At 40.5% G+C, this 16966-nt stretch overlaps 3 protein-coding genes and 1 long non-coding RNA gene across 15 annotated transcripts in view; 2 read left to right on the top strand and 2 right to left on the bottom strand.

The window, feature by feature from the left end:
• LOC128602294 (serine/threonine-protein kinase pim-2-like) overlaps positions 1-2356 on the bottom strand; it is a 7341-nt gene extending 4985 nt beyond the window's left edge. The window contains exons 1-2 of one of the 2 annotated variants that reach the window (XM_053616006.1): positions 2151-2356; positions 1-107 (exon numbers count right to left, since the gene is read on the bottom strand). The exon at positions 1-107 is cut by the window's left edge and continues 694 nt beyond it. In XM_053616006.1, coding sequence (XP_053471981.1) covers positions 1-107; positions 2151-2223 — 180 coding nt within the window. In that variant the 5' untranslated portion in view covers positions 2224-2356. Of the gene's footprint in view, positions 111-2150 lie in introns of both variants that reach the window. The other variant, XM_053616007.1, reaches the window with a different exon arrangement.
• A 3091-nt stretch (positions 2357-5447) lies between these two features.
• lipt1 (lipoyltransferase 1) lies at positions 5448-6673 on the top strand. The gene has a single exon (XM_053616008.1). The coding sequence runs from the start codon at positions 5523-5525 to the stop codon at positions 6648-6650; it is 1128 nt and encodes a 375-aa protein (XP_053471983.1). The 5' UTR covers positions 5448-5522; the 3' UTR covers positions 6651-6673.
• A 1164-nt stretch (positions 6674-7837) lies between these two features.
• The window catches only part of eif5b (eukaryotic translation initiation factor 5B), a 30091-nt gene continuing 20962 nt past the window's right edge, over positions 7838-16966 (top strand). The window contains exon 1 of one of the 2 annotated variants that reach the window (XM_053615370.1): positions 7838-7942. In XM_053615370.1, coding sequence (XP_053471345.1) covers positions 7908-7942 — 35 coding nt within the window. In that variant the 5' untranslated portion in view covers positions 7838-7907. Of the gene's footprint in view, positions 7943-15333; positions 15465-16966 lie in introns of those variants that run through there. The other variant, XM_053615371.1, reaches the window with a different exon arrangement.
• On the bottom strand, positions 10156-15288 carry LOC128601925 (uncharacterized). 10 transcript variants are annotated; one of them, XR_008384773.1, is made up of 4 exons: positions 14745-15242; positions 14506-14578; positions 14329-14393; positions 10156-14186 (listed from the first exon to the last, which is right to left on the bottom strand). It is a non-coding gene; the product is annotated as an uncharacterized LOC128601925 (long non-coding RNA). The 10 variants fall into 10 exon arrangements; XR_008384772.1 differs by having other exon boundaries at positions 14506-14572; XR_008384769.1 differs by lacking the exons at positions 14329-14393; positions 14506-14578 and having other exon boundaries at positions 10156-13698; positions 14046-14186; positions 14745-15249.

The following is a 16966-nucleotide window of genomic DNA, read 5'->3' as shown; positions in this document are numbered from 1 at the left end:
AGGTCCGTCGTGAAGAACATCCATGCTCTTTCTTTTCAGAGGATTCTTGCTTTGCCTTCTAGTGAAGGCGCAGGGTGTCTCCACACTGGTCTCAGTTAAGAGCATGTCTGCTGACGAAAATAAATGAGAAATTACTAGGAACGATAATACACAGTATCTGTACATCAACATGCACAGTGGTTTAAAATGCTTGTTTAAAAATGATACCAATCGCGATACTAATTTAAAGACATAAAAAGCTAAAAGAATCAGACTTCCAGAGTATTCGCCACTCTGTGATGGACGCTTTGGCAGTCTTACACTTTTGTTGATGTTTACCTTCACCTAAACCAAGGACTGAGACTGACTTACTTCACTATTATAATGACAGCTACAGTTGGTGTTAAGCCTCCATTTCTAATTCATACTTACTTATAAATAAATGAATCATGTATATCCTCCTGAGACCCAAGGAAAAAAGGGTCATCTAATTTTTTTGTTTTGTTTGATTTCCTACCTATTTTGGGTTTAAAAACATTATTATTATTATTATTATTATTATTATTATTTTACAGCATGTCCACTATAGTGGACCATAGGACCATTTTAGTTTGAGAAGACAGCCAAACTCAGAAAATAAGAAATGAACAGATTATGGCTGTAGAGTGATATTAATCCAAGAATAAATTCAACTTAAAAAACAAAACAAAAACAAATTATCATACTGGATTGTTTCTCTTGCTTGTTATTGCAAGGATGTTGAAAATAAACACGTAGTATTTATACAGTGATTATACACTAATATTGGCACCCTTGGTAAATATGAGCAAAGAAGGCTGTGAAAAACTATCTTTATTGTTTAACCTTTTGATCTTTTGTTAAAAAGATTCACAAAAATACTCTGCTCTCATGAATATCAAACAATTTGCAAACAAAACAGATTTATAAAAACTATATTTTTGTTAAATATGTGCAACAGTTATTGGCACCCTTTTAGTCAATACTTTGTGCTACCTCCCTTTGCCAAGATAACAGCTCTGAGTCTTCTCCTATAATACCTGATGAGGTTGGAGAATACATAGCAAGGGATCTGAGACCATTCCTCCATACAGAATCTGTCCAGATCCTTCAAATTTCGAGGTCCACGCTGGTGGAGTCTCCTCTTCAGTTCATCATACAGGTTTTCTGTGGGTTTCAAGTCAAGGGACATTTTTCACAGCTTTCTTTGCTCATATTTACCAAGGGTGCCAGTAATAGTGGAGGGCATTGTATGTCCATACAATCAAAAGTACAAACTTTGCATTCTTTAGCCAGTTAGCATATTTCATATATGCCACATGGATAATCTTCAAGCCTCATTTATAAATTTTATTTGTCACTGAAGATTGATCACTGGTTGTAGTGAATAGTGTGTGTGTATAGAACATGGCATCATTAACTACATTAAGATGGTCCTGGTGTCCACTATAAATGACATTCACAAAAAGGCTACTAATTTTTAACACAAAAAAATGTAACTGCTTTCAGAACTAAATTTATTATCCCTGACACTTTAATAAACAAGAATATATGTGATAATCATAGTAAAAAAAATATAAAACAATAAAAAATACAATATTTTAGTCATCTTTCTTCTTTCCATAAAATGTGATTATTCATAGAATCTCAGCCTGACTCATCATGATCTCAGCCTGACTCATCATGATCTCAGCCTGACTCATCATGATCTCAGCCTGACTCATCACTAGAAAGCCCAGGATGTCCTCTGTATAGTACAGCAGGAATTACTAGAGCAGCTGAAAAAAGTCAGAGGACATGCATGAAAACAAAATGTCCACTACAGAGGACACAAGTGATAGTTAAAAAAAATCATTTGAATAAGTTTCTTCCTAGAACTTTTATATAAACTAGTTTAAAAAAAAATTAAAATAAATAAAAAAGTTCAGAAGGCGATGAGGACATGTCCCCTGCATCCTCAGTGCTACACATTTAATAAGAAAATGCTTTATCTAAATCAGGAGAGTCTCTAATGCAAGCTGATCACTCTACTTAATTTAACCAGCACTCAGCTCTGACCTTTCACCTAATTCTTAATAGTGAACATTTATATTATTGTTTGAAGTAGTTTCTGTGAAGAAGAAAAAAGAAGAAGAAAGCGTGAGTTAACTTACCTTTTGCTGGACATTTGCAGTCCATCTTCTTTGCCGAAAACAAATCCGTCAATAAACCTACAGTGTTCTCCATTGGTTTCTTTTGTTGGTCAACAGTGACTAATAAAACTAATTAGTTATATGACGTCATAATACAATAGTTCCAAAACAGACCCCGCGTCACCGCACCTCATTAAGGCCTTGAACCTGATACTTATTGATACCGTTCAATATTCGCAAACTGAGGGACCGTCTCTAAAGTTACAAACGACATCGGCATACACGTTTCTAACTTCAATAGCTTTTAAAGAGAATGACTTAAAATCACAAAACCAACTGTACAGTGCTCATGAAGGTGTCAGCTATAATGCACACCTTTTAGATTTTTTTTTTTATATTTATTAAAATAAACGGTCAAAAAAAATTGTATTTATCATAAAACTTGCCTCGTTTTGCAGGACTACCAGACCGATAAAATCTATCTAACAAGAGACTATGTTAGTTTTGGAGGAACAACTAAACTATCACTTTATGGTCCAGAGAGCAAGCACATTTGGGTCGGTTCCGGTAGAAATGCACCACTCCATGCCGGTGTCGGTGTAAGGGTAATTGCCCAGAGCCCTGCCGGATGCTCACACCACTTCTGGCTGACAGACGGGTTTTGTTATATGGACCAATCTCAACTGAAAGCAGGTGTACCTGCGGCAGGTCCATACTCGGTGTAGCAGTGTGTCTAATTTCTGCCCGAGTTCGTTAAGTCACAGTCGGGTCACAGCTAGAATTAAGAAGCTCAGCTGCCTGGAAGGAAAAAAAAAGTTTTGACGGTTAAATCATTTAGGATCCTCGAGTCATCCTGCAGTCATTCTTCGTTTTCAATAGGAATTATTTCAGCTGAAGAAGGTAAGTAATTTAATTGAGTACTTTCATTCTACAATATTATTTGATATTTAAAATGTCTGGAAGGGCGCACGCACGGTGGCTTAGTCGTTAGAACGTTTGCCTCACACCTCCAAGGTTGGGGGTTCGATTCCCACTGTGTGGTTAGCATGTTTGCCTCACACCTCCAGGATTGGGGGTTCAATTCCCGCCGTGTGTGTGTGTGTGTGTGTGTGTGTGTGTGCGCGCGCACGCGCGTGCGTGCGCGTGGAGGTTTCCTCTGGGTACTCTGGTTTCGTCCTCCAGTCCAAAGACATGCATGGTAGGCTGATTGGCATGTCCAAAGTGTCTGTAGTGTATGAATGAGTGTGTATGTGATTGTGCCCTGCGATGGATTGGCACCCTGTCCAGGGTGTACCCTGCCTTGTGCCTGATGCTTCCTGGGATAGGATCCAGGTTTCCTGTGACCCTGAAAAGGATAAAGCGGTATAGAAGGTGGATGGATGGAAAATGTCTGGAAGATAATTTTTTTTTTGTTTCTTTTTTTTTATATAAATATCTTTATAATGGTATGTGTAATGGCGACAGGAACATAACATCAGATGGTGTACTAGGAGCTAGCTAGCCGACTATCTAATTTATCTAATGTTAATGATGCGTATAAGAGTCAGGAGGACGTGACAAATTGCCCAAATTGTGTATTCATTCATGCAGTAGATCCTGATGGTTTCTAAGTTTTATTTGATGTTTTTATTTATTTGAATAGCTACTTCAGGATAGCTAACGCGCTAATCCTGGGGCAGGAATGATGAAACGGTCTTTCATCAGTCCTTGATCTCTCAGTTACTCTTCGCGATAACAGCAGAGTCGGGAGACTCGGAGCGCTTGGCATCGTCGTGACAAATGCTGATTCTCGTGTACTTTTGGTGGTATCGGTACCTACTACTAGATTTTTGGTATCGTGACATCCCTAGTAGATAGTTAAAGTTACATACCTTGATAGATTAATTAAGTCAGTGGTGTTCAAAGTGGGGGCCGCCAGGGGCTGCCCAGGGGGGCCTCAACAATTCGGTCGGAGCCACCAAGCCCATCACTCCCACTAGTATGTTTTCTCTTTCTCACTCTCAGACAACCACACACACACACACACTCTCAATTCCTAATATAATGTAATGTAAGGATGTAAGATGTAATTATTAATATAAAAAAGGGGGATATATTCAGAAGTCTGTATTTTTAATGTGTTTTAAAGACATCTTGTAAAAGGGGGGCCTCGGTCAAATGTTAATGTCATATGGGGGACCTCGCCCTGGAAAAGTTTGGGAACCCCTGAATTAAGTTACATACATAGTTTAGATCTGGAGATAGTCAGTTTAGTTTAACGTTAGTTTAGTTCACTCAGACCACGCTGGTGTTTTCCGCTCCCAGTTCCCAGTCCTCGTTTCATGTTTCGTGTTTTGACCCCGTTTCTAGTACCCATGACTTCGATTCCTGTTTAGCCCCGTTTATGCCTGTTTGCCGATCACCCGACCCATTGCCTGTTTCTGACTACGTCTCTGTTTCCCGATTTGGATTTGTCTGCCTGCCTCCTTTAATAAACATCTTTACCTGCACTTGCTTCCGCCTCCATTACCGTTCCGTGACACCGACCGCAACTATATGTCTTTTCTTTACAAAATGTAAATATATTTGTTTGACTTATTTTGTTATTTGTTAATAAATATTCATATTATATTCATATTGTGTCTTTTAATTGTTTATAAAAGTCCTTGATGTTTTTAAATGGTTGAATTTATGTGTGTGCATCTGTAGTGATGGGAAGTTCAGCTGTTTTTGGTGAGTCAGATCATTTGGCTCAGCTCAGCAATAAGAGTCGGCTCTTTCGGCTCCCAAACGACTCTTCATAGAGTACCACTTCTGGCTTTTATAATTCAGCCAAATTGAGCCATTTTCTTACCTATGATTAGTATGTGTGCTTTGTGTTTGTAATATTCCTGAAACGTTTAAGGAACAGCACTGACTTTATTAAGCAAAACAGAACGTTCCCACAAAGTTATGAAATGGTTCCCAAAAATATATATATAAATAAAATATTTAAAAAAAACAAAAACAAAAAAAAAAACAAACAAAGCGTGAACCAAATGCTTACGTTAAGCAAATGTTTCCTGTTTTATTATTATTTTATTGTTTTATTATTATTCGTGTAGTAATACATATTAATTTGTATTCAAAAACTATGTTTATTGTTTTTCCCCTTTATAGTAACTTTCCATTTAGAGTAATTTTCCATGCTCCATGCTTAAAAATAATTAAATAAAAAGAAGCGGGAAGAACGTCGTTTGACACCGGATGTAAAAACTCATGACTCCGCCCCCGTGAGCAGATGAACTCCAGTCTGAATGCGAGCATGCAGACAGCGAATTCATATTAACCTTATGAAGATACGCTTTTCATATCAATCTGTGGAGCAGATAATTAAGACTTTCAATCAATAAAATAAATCGAAATAAATCAGAAATGATTCTGAGGACTTTATCGCGAGTGTCCGCCAGAACACGTGACCTCAACCGGCTCGCGCGCCATGTGAGCACTTTAAACGGGTGTTTTGATGAGAGCGGTAAAGTGGGACTCATCCTCAAGTCTTCATCCACGGACATTTTCCAGAACCTGGCTTTAGAGGACTGGATACATGATTGTGTCGACATGCAGAGGCGGAGCGTCTTGTTTCTATGGAGAAACGCTCCGGTTGTGGTGATCGGGCGGCACCAGAACCCCTGGCAGGAGTGTAACCTGGAGCTGCTCAGGCGGACCGGGATCCCGGTGGCGAGGCGGCGGAGCGGCGGCGGAACCGTGTACCACGATCTGGGCAACATCAACATGACTTTCTTCTCCTCGAAGAAGAAATACGACCGCATGAAGAACCTCGGGGTCGTCACCGGGGCCCTGAAGGCGCTCAGACCCAATCTGGATGTCTGTGCTACAGAGAGGTTTGACATTGTACTTAACGGGTGTTATAAAATCTCCGGGACTGCAGCCAGGCTGGGAAGGACAGCTGCTTATCATCACTGCACCCTGCTGTGTTCTGCAGATCGCTCTGTCCTCTCATCAGTCCTGAAAAGCTCATGCACTGGCATTAAAAGTAACGCCACCCCCAGTGTGCCTTCCCCTGTTACAAATCTCTCAGACCACGACCCCACTCTCGCACCCGATTCCCTCATGGACGCCATTGCTTCTCGTTATAATAAAGACTTTGACCTTGACAGTCCTGTCCTCACAGTGGATCCAGGATCAGAAGTGCTAATGCCAGGCATTCACAAGATGACCTCTGATCTGAAGAACTGGGACTGGGTTTATGGAAAGACCCCAAAATTCAGCATTTGCACATCTTTTATGGTGGAGAACACCAAGGTTGGACTAGAGATAGACATCAAGAATGGGTTTGTGGAAACATGCGTCATGGATGTACCCCATGACTGGCTGCCTGCTGACTTTGTGAAAGAGTTCTGCTCCAGTTTGACAGGCATCCGGTTCTGTCCGAACGAGTTCGCTGTGGCTGTAGCAGCTTTCATGAGAACTACCTCGTCTTCTCCTCAGCATGTCCAAAACACACTACGTCTTTACGAAAACATTGTATCAGTAATGTAAATAAATAAAGGATTTTAATTGTCTTTAAAGGTCCGTGTCCAAGCACCTGATGTGTTCATGCATTCTCACTTATTTGTGCTGTGTGCTAAACTCCAAATTCCACACAGTGATGGGCTTCAAACTGTAAAACTCACCCCATCAACACTGTCCACTGGTAATTCAAGCACCTGAGACTGATGTTAATACTAGAGCCATAGATAAATGAAGAAATATAACACACACACACACACACACACACACACACACACACACACACATATATATATATATATATATATATATATATATATATATGTGTGTGTGTGTGTGTGTGTGTGTGTGTGTTATACAGTATACATTACATACCTGTGGTCCTGTATAAACAATATTCTTGTTGAGTTGAGTGTAAAAGTTTGCCCCCCCCCCTTGGTGGAACATAGACAGTAGGGATACACAAAGTCTTTGATATACTTTGTCCACTAAACCTTTATTTAATGTTGAAAACCCACAGTTGCAGTAATTGGGTTTGTGGCATCAGTAGAGAGCTCACAGGTTTGACATGCTCGAGGTCATTTCTTTAAATGTACCTCATTATAATGGAAAGTCATTACCAACAGTGAAAACCATCATTCATAAATAGGAATAAATACTGCAAAGGTGGAAGAGAGATTCACTAAAATCAAAAGACTAGTGGAATAAATGAGCATACATATTTATTTATATTTATTTCATATTTCTTGAATGCATTATTTATTTATTTAATTTATTATAGTTAACATCTAGCTATCTAGCTATCTATTTATTTATCTGTTTAATTAATTAATTTTATTTAACAACTATCTATCTATCTACCCTGTTTTATTGATCTGTTTATTTATTTAATTTATTATTTTATCTATCTATGTATCTATCTATCTGTCTATCTATTTATCTGTTTAATTAATTAATTTTATTTAACAACTATCTATCTATCTACATATCTATCTAATCTCGGTTTATTTATTTATTTAGTCACGTTTACGTCTGTATAGTCCCGTTATTATAATCGGTCGAATCCCAAATCGCTTACTAACAATCATCTAGTGCACTGCTTTACTTGCCGCCCCTACTAACATTCCGTACACTCTGTAGTGCATCATGATAGGGAATAGGAAATGATTTGGGATTGTATGCACCTTCAATCGGCGCATGCGCAATGCTGCTCCAATCGACCATATGCGCTAAGCAGTGACTACACACACAGCAGTGCTAAGTGGAGGAAATTATTACACAGTAATCATGGGAAAGAAACAGAAAAATAAAGGAGATGACGGGTAATGTATACTTTAGTGAAGGACAGCAGTGTAACGCGCTTGTTGTGGAAGTGAAATGTTTATAAGAGCTGTATGAGACACGGTCAGGTTATAATGTTAGCGCTCTGAGCCATGGGCTTCATGTGGCGGTAGCTAGCTAGTTAGCTTAGCCTCTGTGGCTAAGGCCTGTGCTTTGACTTAACCAGCTAACGTTATACCGGCTTTGGGATGTTTGTTTAAACACGCGGGCGAGGAATTTTAGGTGTTATTTGACCTCTTTGTGTGTATGTGTGGTTGTGTAGTTGATTTAGATGTCAGTGCTGTATTATGAGTGAGGAAAAGCATCTGCTCTGGTCACCTGATGTTCTCTCAGTAGTAATGAGGAACATTAATATGAGTGCAGCATCATCTGTTTTCATTGTGGTGCTGTATAGTCTGTACAACAACACGCTGCTGTATGCAGGACTTTTGTCCCTCTGCTGCTTTTTAACAGCTCCTCGGCTCATTTTCTGCCTCCATGATGTGATGTTGCAGTGACTTGTTTCCAGGACAGGCTTAAAACACGTCACAGTGCTCAGAGACAGAGAGAGTGTAAGGGGGACACAGAGTGAGAGAGGGAGAGACAGACAGAGAGAAACGGAGAGAGAGAGAGACAGAGAGAATGAAAGGCGGAGACAGTGAGAGAGAGGTAGAGACAGACAGAGAGAAAGGGAGAGAGAGAGAGACAGACTGAGAGAGGGGGAGAGAGAGTGAAAGGGTGAGAGAGAGACAGAGAGTGAAAGGGGGAGACAGACAGAGAGAGGGAGAGACAGTGGGGGTGGTGGTGGTTAGTTTACATGTTAAAGCGTTTTTGACATGGACAGTAAGGCATGTAATCTTTGTTATGTGACCCTATGCTGCCAGCTCTTTTCAGGGGAAAGTAACTAACGCATTCTCAGAAGTCACCAGATTATGTCATGGACTAAGTTGCATATTGATTGATTTCGTCGTGATCATTTGAATCAAACGGTGTTGCATGAACAAGCAGGGTTTTGTGAAGAAAACAGAATAGAGGTTTATTTGAATCGATTGTAATAATTATAACTTATTTCATTATAGAAAGAAGTCATCTACGGTTGTGACGCCACAAACGTACGTATTTACAAATACTACAATTGCTGTCAAGAACACAGGGGAGTCAGGAAACGTACATGGAAAGGAAAACGGTTATGGATGGAATAACACACTTATTACTAAGATATAGGAAATAAGAGCAATGAAGTCAATATAGCAAAAAAGAGAGTTTTAAACCAAAAACAAAAAAAGGTGGAGTGTGCAGATGGGGGAGCAGTGCTGATCGGTGATTGGTTGCTGGGAGCAGTGCTGATCGGTGATTGGTTGCTGGGAGCAGTGGTGATCGGTGATTGGTTGCTGAGACCAGTGCTGATCAGTGAATGGTTGCTGAGATCAATGCTGATAGGTGACTGGTTGCTAAGAACAGTGCTGATCGGTGATTGGTTGCTGAGATCAATGCTGATCGGTGACTGGTTGCTGGGATCAATGCTGATCGGTGACTGGTTGCTGGGAGCAGTGTTGATTGGTTGCTGGGAACAGTGCTGATTGGTTGCTGGGAGCAGTGCTGATTGGTTGCTGGGAGCAGTGCTGATTGGTTGCTGGGAACAGTGCTGATTGGTTGCTGAGAACAGAGCTGATCGGTGATTGGTTGCTGAGATCAATGCTGATCAGTGACTGGTTGCTGGGATCAGTGCTGATCGGTGATTGGTCGCTGGGAACAGTGCTGATCGGTGATTGGTTGCTGGGAACAGTGCTGATTGGTTGCTGGGAACAGTGCTGATTGGTTGCTGGGAACAGTGCTGATTGGTGATTGGTTGTTGGGAATATTGGCTCATGCAAGCACAACTCAGTCAGGTTTTAAACACTGGAGTTAAGTTGCCCGAAGCAGCTGTGAGTCCAGACATCAGCTTAAAAAATAATTAGGTTTGTCCTTAAGCGGGTCTAAAAATCTACTGAGAAGACGCAGTCATGAAATGCAGTCATGGGTGTAATGAGCATGAATGAGGTGGATTGAGGAGAAACTAAAAGCAAACAGACTAAGCACATATTGTCCAAGCACATATTGTCCAAGCAAATGACAAATTACACAAAAGGACAAATGATCAAATCATTAGTTTAGTGGCTTTTTGTTTGGACAACATGGTGTCATGGAATTAGACAACACTCGCAGACTCGTCCTCTGATGGTAAAAAAAGGTTTATTAGAGAAAGATGGTTAATACAGGATAGAATAAAGCAGGATAGAATAATGAGAGCGCTCTGAAGCGCTTGTACTAAACCACTACTATATATATGAAACGCAGAGCATGACATAATTCTGTGCACCGATAAGAAGCAGTTTGAGGCAGTTCAAACAGGCTTTGTTTCAGGGTCTTGGAAGATGTTTAGAACAACCTTGAACAGAAGAACATGTTTGTGTCTCTGTAAGCAGATAAACATTCTGTACTGATCTCAGTGACATGACCTTTTTAGGCATTATCCTCAGATGTGAAACAGAACAAGAACAAAACTATTACAAAGTAAAAATGAATAATTTCCCCCATTTTATCATTACAAAATATGATAACTAAAATTAACAGAGAAATTACTGTTCTATGGGTACATCAGAACTTCAGAAACCTTTCACGGTTCAACTGAATTCATCATGAAACAGACATAATGAAACTGCTAAGGCTGTTTTTGCGGATATAAAGTATCCTGTAGTCAAGCAAGCTTATTTTAGAGTGAAATGAGAGTCGTCCTGGTCAAAGGAATATTTACAATAGTTGTGAAATGGATGTCAATGGGTCGTCATCATCAGTGTCGCTGGGAGGATCTGGTACCCAGTCAGGTTTAGGATACAAGTCAGATAGGTCATCATAGGGATCGTACTCTGTCTTTGTCAACATTAGCGTTTGGTCATTAGTGATTTCAACGAGTGTGAGAGACTGCTCCGAACGAGAGAACGATACGAGGCAAAATGAGCAAGACAAGAAGAATTATTGCAGCTATTGGTAGACAGATGGTTAATATCCACGAGCCCCATTCCCCGAGTACTGAGTTCAGCCAATCAAACCCCGTCTCGCTAGCCTGTGGAGGGTTGCGTATCGCAGACCGCCTGTGTTCAATGATAGAATAACCATTATGTGTCTGCATGACGAGGGGACGTGTGACATTGTATGGGTAGCACTGTTGGCAGTGATTCTTATGTCCAAAGGCGATACAGAACGGTTTACAGAGGAGCCAATATCTTGGCATACGGGCTTTTAACTACTAATTGTCGTCCAATCTGCAGCAATAGTCTACTAGAGAACTTCGCGAGCTTATGTGGGACCTGTAGAAGTCACGTCGCCTTAGGCATTTAGTCCCGTCATCATGATCAGCTAAATACCAAATTTGGATAAAAGTGTGTGCATCATGCATTCTTCCTGCTGCAACGATGTGATTGGCGTGATTGATCATTAAGTCTTCCACCCAAAAAACTTCAGTATCACGCTTTGGTTTATCTTTCCAGCTTAAGGGTCTACCCCCGGACCCCCAGTGTTGTTGGGAACGGTCCCAGATACCACCTATACCAGGAGAAGGGTGCACGATTAGGAATAGGTTTGTATGTATGAGTGGATGTGCAGGTCGACATCTAATGATTTGTGTCTAGTCTGCAACAGTAGTCTGTGGTCAGGGAGCTTTGAGGCGTAAGAGGTTTGGTAGCGAAGTCACGTCGTCTAACCTCTGTCCTGGTCACGTGGCTGTATAGTACGAACTAATGAAGTTCAGTCCTCCGAAGAGTACAGTTTCCATGTCATCAACATTTTCTCCAAAAACTACATGTCCGTGATTTCCCAGTCTGCTAGATACTACTTAAGACCGTCCATCGTGGAGTCGCGTGGGATTGGTGTGTTGATGTGTCGGGGTGTAGTGTGTCGTGTGTGTGTGGGTGTGTATATGCAGATCGTCGCTCGTGAGCGTAGGTCCTCCTAGAGGCCTCTTGATAGAGAATTACGGTCTAGTTCTCTTATTGCAGTCCCGTCTTCTCCAGCTCCATGCTCTGGCACTCGACTGCAGTGACTCGCATGCATCCACATGGCTCTCTGGCTGACCTTTACCACAGAGCGAGTGATGAAAAGGATCTAGAATGGCCCGACCACCGTGGCTTGTTCCACCTGGTCCTGCGGAAGTCCTTGATCACGATCCAACCTACGGGCTTCAGATCATGCGGCGGGCCCGTGGCTGGAGCTCGAAATGCCGCCTTTACCTGCTTGTGGATAGAGTGCAGAGCAGAGGACAGGGTTGCACAGTAATTTAACATCGCATCCTCACATGCTGCAGCGTCAGGAAGAGGAGCTGTCACAGGTCCAATTCCTGTGTGTGGAGGTATCCCAAACAGTATCCCAAAGGGACTAAACCCATCCTAAGCCTGTTTCAGAACAGCATTTGCTCAGTCTGTTTTTTAGTGTCCCATTGACTACGTTTACACGGACAGCAGTAATCTAATTATTGACCTTAATCTGAGTAAGATAATAATGTGATTAAGGTGTGTACATGAGTCGCTTTTAGAATACTCCTGTCATGTTCCCGTGTTACATGTTTTAGAACGTAATTAGATTAACACGCGTCATTACGTCACCACGCCACGCCGTCCGACGTCCCTCCAGAATTTCACGTATCAACATACAGTTCGTCTTCGTTATGGTACCGTATACAGTTTTGGGTGTTTTTATTTATTTATTTTTTACGAACGCTTTAAGTGCAGTTAATTATTTGTCATGCTGTACGTGCTAATAGACAACTGCTTGAAGCGGTGGGTGTGTCCCAAATCGCGTAGTTACCGTCTATATAGTAGCCGAGATTCATGTATTTTTCCCCACTACAGGCCTATAGTAGGCAAGTACACGATTTGGGACACAGCCGAACTCTCTTGTTCGCCGTAAAACTGCCGTGTGTGATCGTGTCCTGTCGCAAAATGCGGTGAAAACTCTCACACAACGTTCATAATGTGATTAAGGTGTTTACATGTCACTACTACACGTCCATAATGCGACTAAAACAGGAGTACTCCAGCTGTCTTAATTAGATTATTGCTTACTTTGATTATGACCTTAATTAGATTAAGGTAAGTAAAAATTGCCGTCTACATGGTAATTTCTTAATTAGAGTATGGTCTTAATCGGATTAAGAGTGGATTATTGTTGTCCATGTAAACGCAGCTATTTTCTCTGTCTACCGCCCCACCACTAGCTGGATGATATGCACAGTGCTGCTTTAATTCAATACCCAAATATTCACCCACCTACTTAAGGGCATGGCTCACAAAAGGTGTGCCATTATCACTGGAGATTATCATTATCACTACCGCGTCTGAATCCTGTTTGGACGTAGGGACGTGGTCTTCTCTACCTTCAAACCTCAACCCATGTTATGAGTTGCGCAAACATCGTAAACAAATGAAAAAATATATATATTTTTAGAGTAATTTGAGAAACCAATGCTTTACGCAGCTATCATTCCCCCTTTTGACGTATGGTCCCTGCCATGTGTCAACTTTGAAGACAAGGACAGCCCTGGGGGCACCGCCAAACTCCGTCAACAACCATGCAGCCTGCTTTGCGCCACACAGCCTTTTCCTCGTCCGCGTAGCCCGTGTTTGGAGGTCCGAAAGCTGTAAAGAAGGTGTGATTATTTTCTTTTTGCGTTTTGGGACCATAGATGCAGCTGCTTGCTTTGCTGCACTGTCCACTCGCGCGTTACCTAGGGAGACAGGATCTGATTTGTTAGTGTGTGCATCACATTTGCATACTGCAATAGTTTTGGGGAGTAGGACTGCGTCCAGCAGCTCGGAGACTGGTTTGTGGTGGGCTATGTGTGTTCCTGAACTCGTCAGGAAGTTCCTGTATTTCCAAATTGTCCCCAACTCATGTACTACCTCAAAGGCATATCTACTGTCTGTGTAGATATTTACTGACTGTCCCTCAGCATGTTTTCATGCCTGTATGAGGGCATACAGTTCAGCTGTTTGTGCTGAAACGTTTGAGGGGAGACTTCCTGACAGACCGTCTCGTGTGCGGTTACTACTGCATAGCCCACTCGATTTTTACCTGTCTCTGGGTCACGTGACGCTGACCTGTCCACAAAAAGGATCAGATCTGGGTTTTCCAATGGAACATCCTTCAGGTCGACTCTAGGGGAGCAGAGTTCGTTAGTCAGTACGACACAGTCATGTGGTTCTCCGTCTCCCTCTGTTGGAAGAAGAGTAGCAGGGTTAAGGACAGTACATTGTTTCATAGTGACATTCTGCATGTCTAGTAGTATAGTGTTATGGTTCAGCCACCATTGGGTGGACAGGTGTGAGGTTTTCTGTTCAAGTAGGAGTAACAACACCTCATGTGGAACCAACAGGTTCTCTTCTTTGCTTCCAAATTAAATTTCTGTTCTTCTAACTTTTTCTAGGAAAGCACATTCTTTAACCCATACATCATATTGGTTCAAACATCCTTCCCCATAATTCACACGCATAAACATGATATTAGGACCAACATATGAGCACCCTGTACTTACCATAGCCTGTGTCTCAGGATGTGTTTTACTATATGTTTTTCCCATATTTTTCTTTTCTTTACAGCTTCTATAACTTTCAAAGTTTTAATCAATTTAACCTGCTATGAAAATCAAGTGAATATGCATTCTCATGCACAGACAGAAAAGGTTCAAAATGTGTGCCAAATCTCTAGATATTCAATTAATCATATACCCTGTAGGTTCAATAGAGCAAACCTTAAGAATGTAAAAGAGTGTACCTGTGAGGGCGAGTCCACATACAGCAATTTGGTAGGACTTACAGTTTTCTCTTCCCTTCTTTTAAAGTTTTTTTTTTATTATTATTATTAATTTTTTTAGCTCAGTAGAATTTACTTGTGCGTTAAATTTGCCAAACGTATCATGTACCGCTGATCTGATGGAATGAGTCAATGGGGCATGCCACTTGATGATAATCCGCCGTAAAAATACTGCGCCTCTTGCGCTTCTTAATAAGTACTCTCTTTACTTATTCATTGCTCGAACCGGACTCTTTCCATTAGCAAATATTTTTACCGTTATTATCTCTCTCTCTGTATATATACCCATCTGTATATATCTTAGTTTTGAATCTGTGATCTAAGAAACACCGATATCTCTGCCGTCGCAGAGGCAAAGTTCCTGAACTTCTTATAAGAAATCGCTCCATGTAATACTTCTCTCTCAATGTAATACACACATTTCTTATATCATTGACTCCCTTCCATAGAGACAGCAATACACAATGACTTCATAAAATTCTAATTCTAAATCACTGACTCCCTTCCATAGAGACAGCAATACATGATGACTTCATAAAATTCTAATTCTAAAGACTTCAGGGTGAAACTTTTTCACAAGCGTCCTCCAGTTTGCTTGTTGTCCAGAAAAGCTGAAAGACCCACACAGCCCACCCAAATTGTCGTGGAATTAGACAACACTCGCAGACTCGTCCTCGGAAGGTAAAAAAAGGTTTATTAGAGAAAGATGATTAATACAGGATAGAATAAAGCAGGATAGAATAATGAGAGCGCTCTGAAGTGCTTGTGCTGAACTACTATATATATATATATATATATATATATATATATATATATATATATATATATATATATATATGAAATGCAGAGCATGACACACTTCTGTGCACCGATAAGAAGCAGTTTGAGGCAGTTCAAACAGGCTTTGTTTCAGGGTCTTGGAAGATGTTTAGACGAACCTTGAACAGAAGAACATGTCTGTGTCTCTGTAAGCAGATAAACATTCTGTACTGATCTCAGTGACATGACATGGCCTTCTTAGGCGTTATCCTCAAGATGAGAATGAAACAGAACAAGAACAAAACTATTACGAAGTAAAAATGAATAATTTCCCTCACAATGGTTATAACCTTTTAAGTGTTTTAGACACTTAAAAAAAAAAAAAAAAAAAAAGAAAGGAAAAATCTGTGTGTAATGGTCTGCCCCCACATCGTATTATGCCATCTATGAGACCTCATACTACGAGTTTCATTTTCAAGTTATGGATGGGTATTAGAATTTACTATTAGATATAAAATATTCAACGTATTTACAGATACTGAACTATTTAATAATTATAGAAGTGATGTGCTTAATATGGAAGTAAACATGAAGCACACAGACTGAATGGGAAAATGTGGAAAATCCCATTTGATGTTGATTCAACACTTAAGGCTAATACTCTGTATGAGATGGGTGGATCCCTACTGTTAACATGTTATCTACATGTTATCTATTTTATTAGTGTTATCCACCAGTCCTTGATGTTGCTCATAGTGTTCCTGTTTTCCCCGGTAACTCTCGGTCCCGTTCATTGAGGCAACCTCGTAGTTTTATAATCCCACGCAACACTAGTGAGCAACAGCAGCGTAAAAACGGATAAATCTTTGATGACCGTGACTTATTGCCATTTTCTCTAATGGCAGTAAATTTGTGTGTAATTTTCATGCTCGTGTGACAGATTTCTATTGTAATGGACACACACTGACGTAACTAGATCATTTGTTTGACCTGTAATCTCAAAAAATAGAATAAAAAAGCGTCTGTCTAGTAGAGATGCAGCCAGAAAATCTTAAACCCAATAAAAGGAAATTTCTTTGAGACATTTGTTTCATCCTGGATTTGTTTATTTTAAATACAGTAACTCGAATAAGCACTCTTTACAGCCGTGGTGAGCAGAAAAGCAGCTCAGACACTTGCATATCCTCTTGATGCATGTTTAACGTTCTCCTTATTATGTTACCACGCAGTTCAGTTGCATGTAATACAGATGATGAGAGACAAAATCACTTTGTCCCAGTTAAACCACCATTTTTCTATAAAGATATGTGTATACAGGATGGGTAGAAGTTTGTACACCTTGCAGCTGTAATTAAATTTGAATCAAACCTGAATTAGACCCTGGATGAGTTGGGGCAAGAAGCACCTCAGTTTATACATTTATA

Source organism: Ictalurus furcatus, chromosome 26 (genome assembly GCF_023375685.1).
Source record: "Ictalurus furcatus strain D&B chromosome 26, Billie_1.0, whole genome shotgun sequence".
NCBI classification, from domain to species: Eukaryota; Metazoa; Chordata; class Actinopteri; order Siluriformes; family Ictaluridae; genus Ictalurus; species Ictalurus furcatus.
The sequence above is the reverse complement of the archived record's forward strand: the minus strand, read 5'-3'. Positions and strand labels throughout refer to the sequence as shown.

Coding starts and splice junctions, on each gene's coding strand:
- lipt1 (XM_053616008.1), top strand. CDS start 5,523: ATGATTCTGAGGACTTTATCGCGAGTGTCCGCCAGAACACGTGACCTC.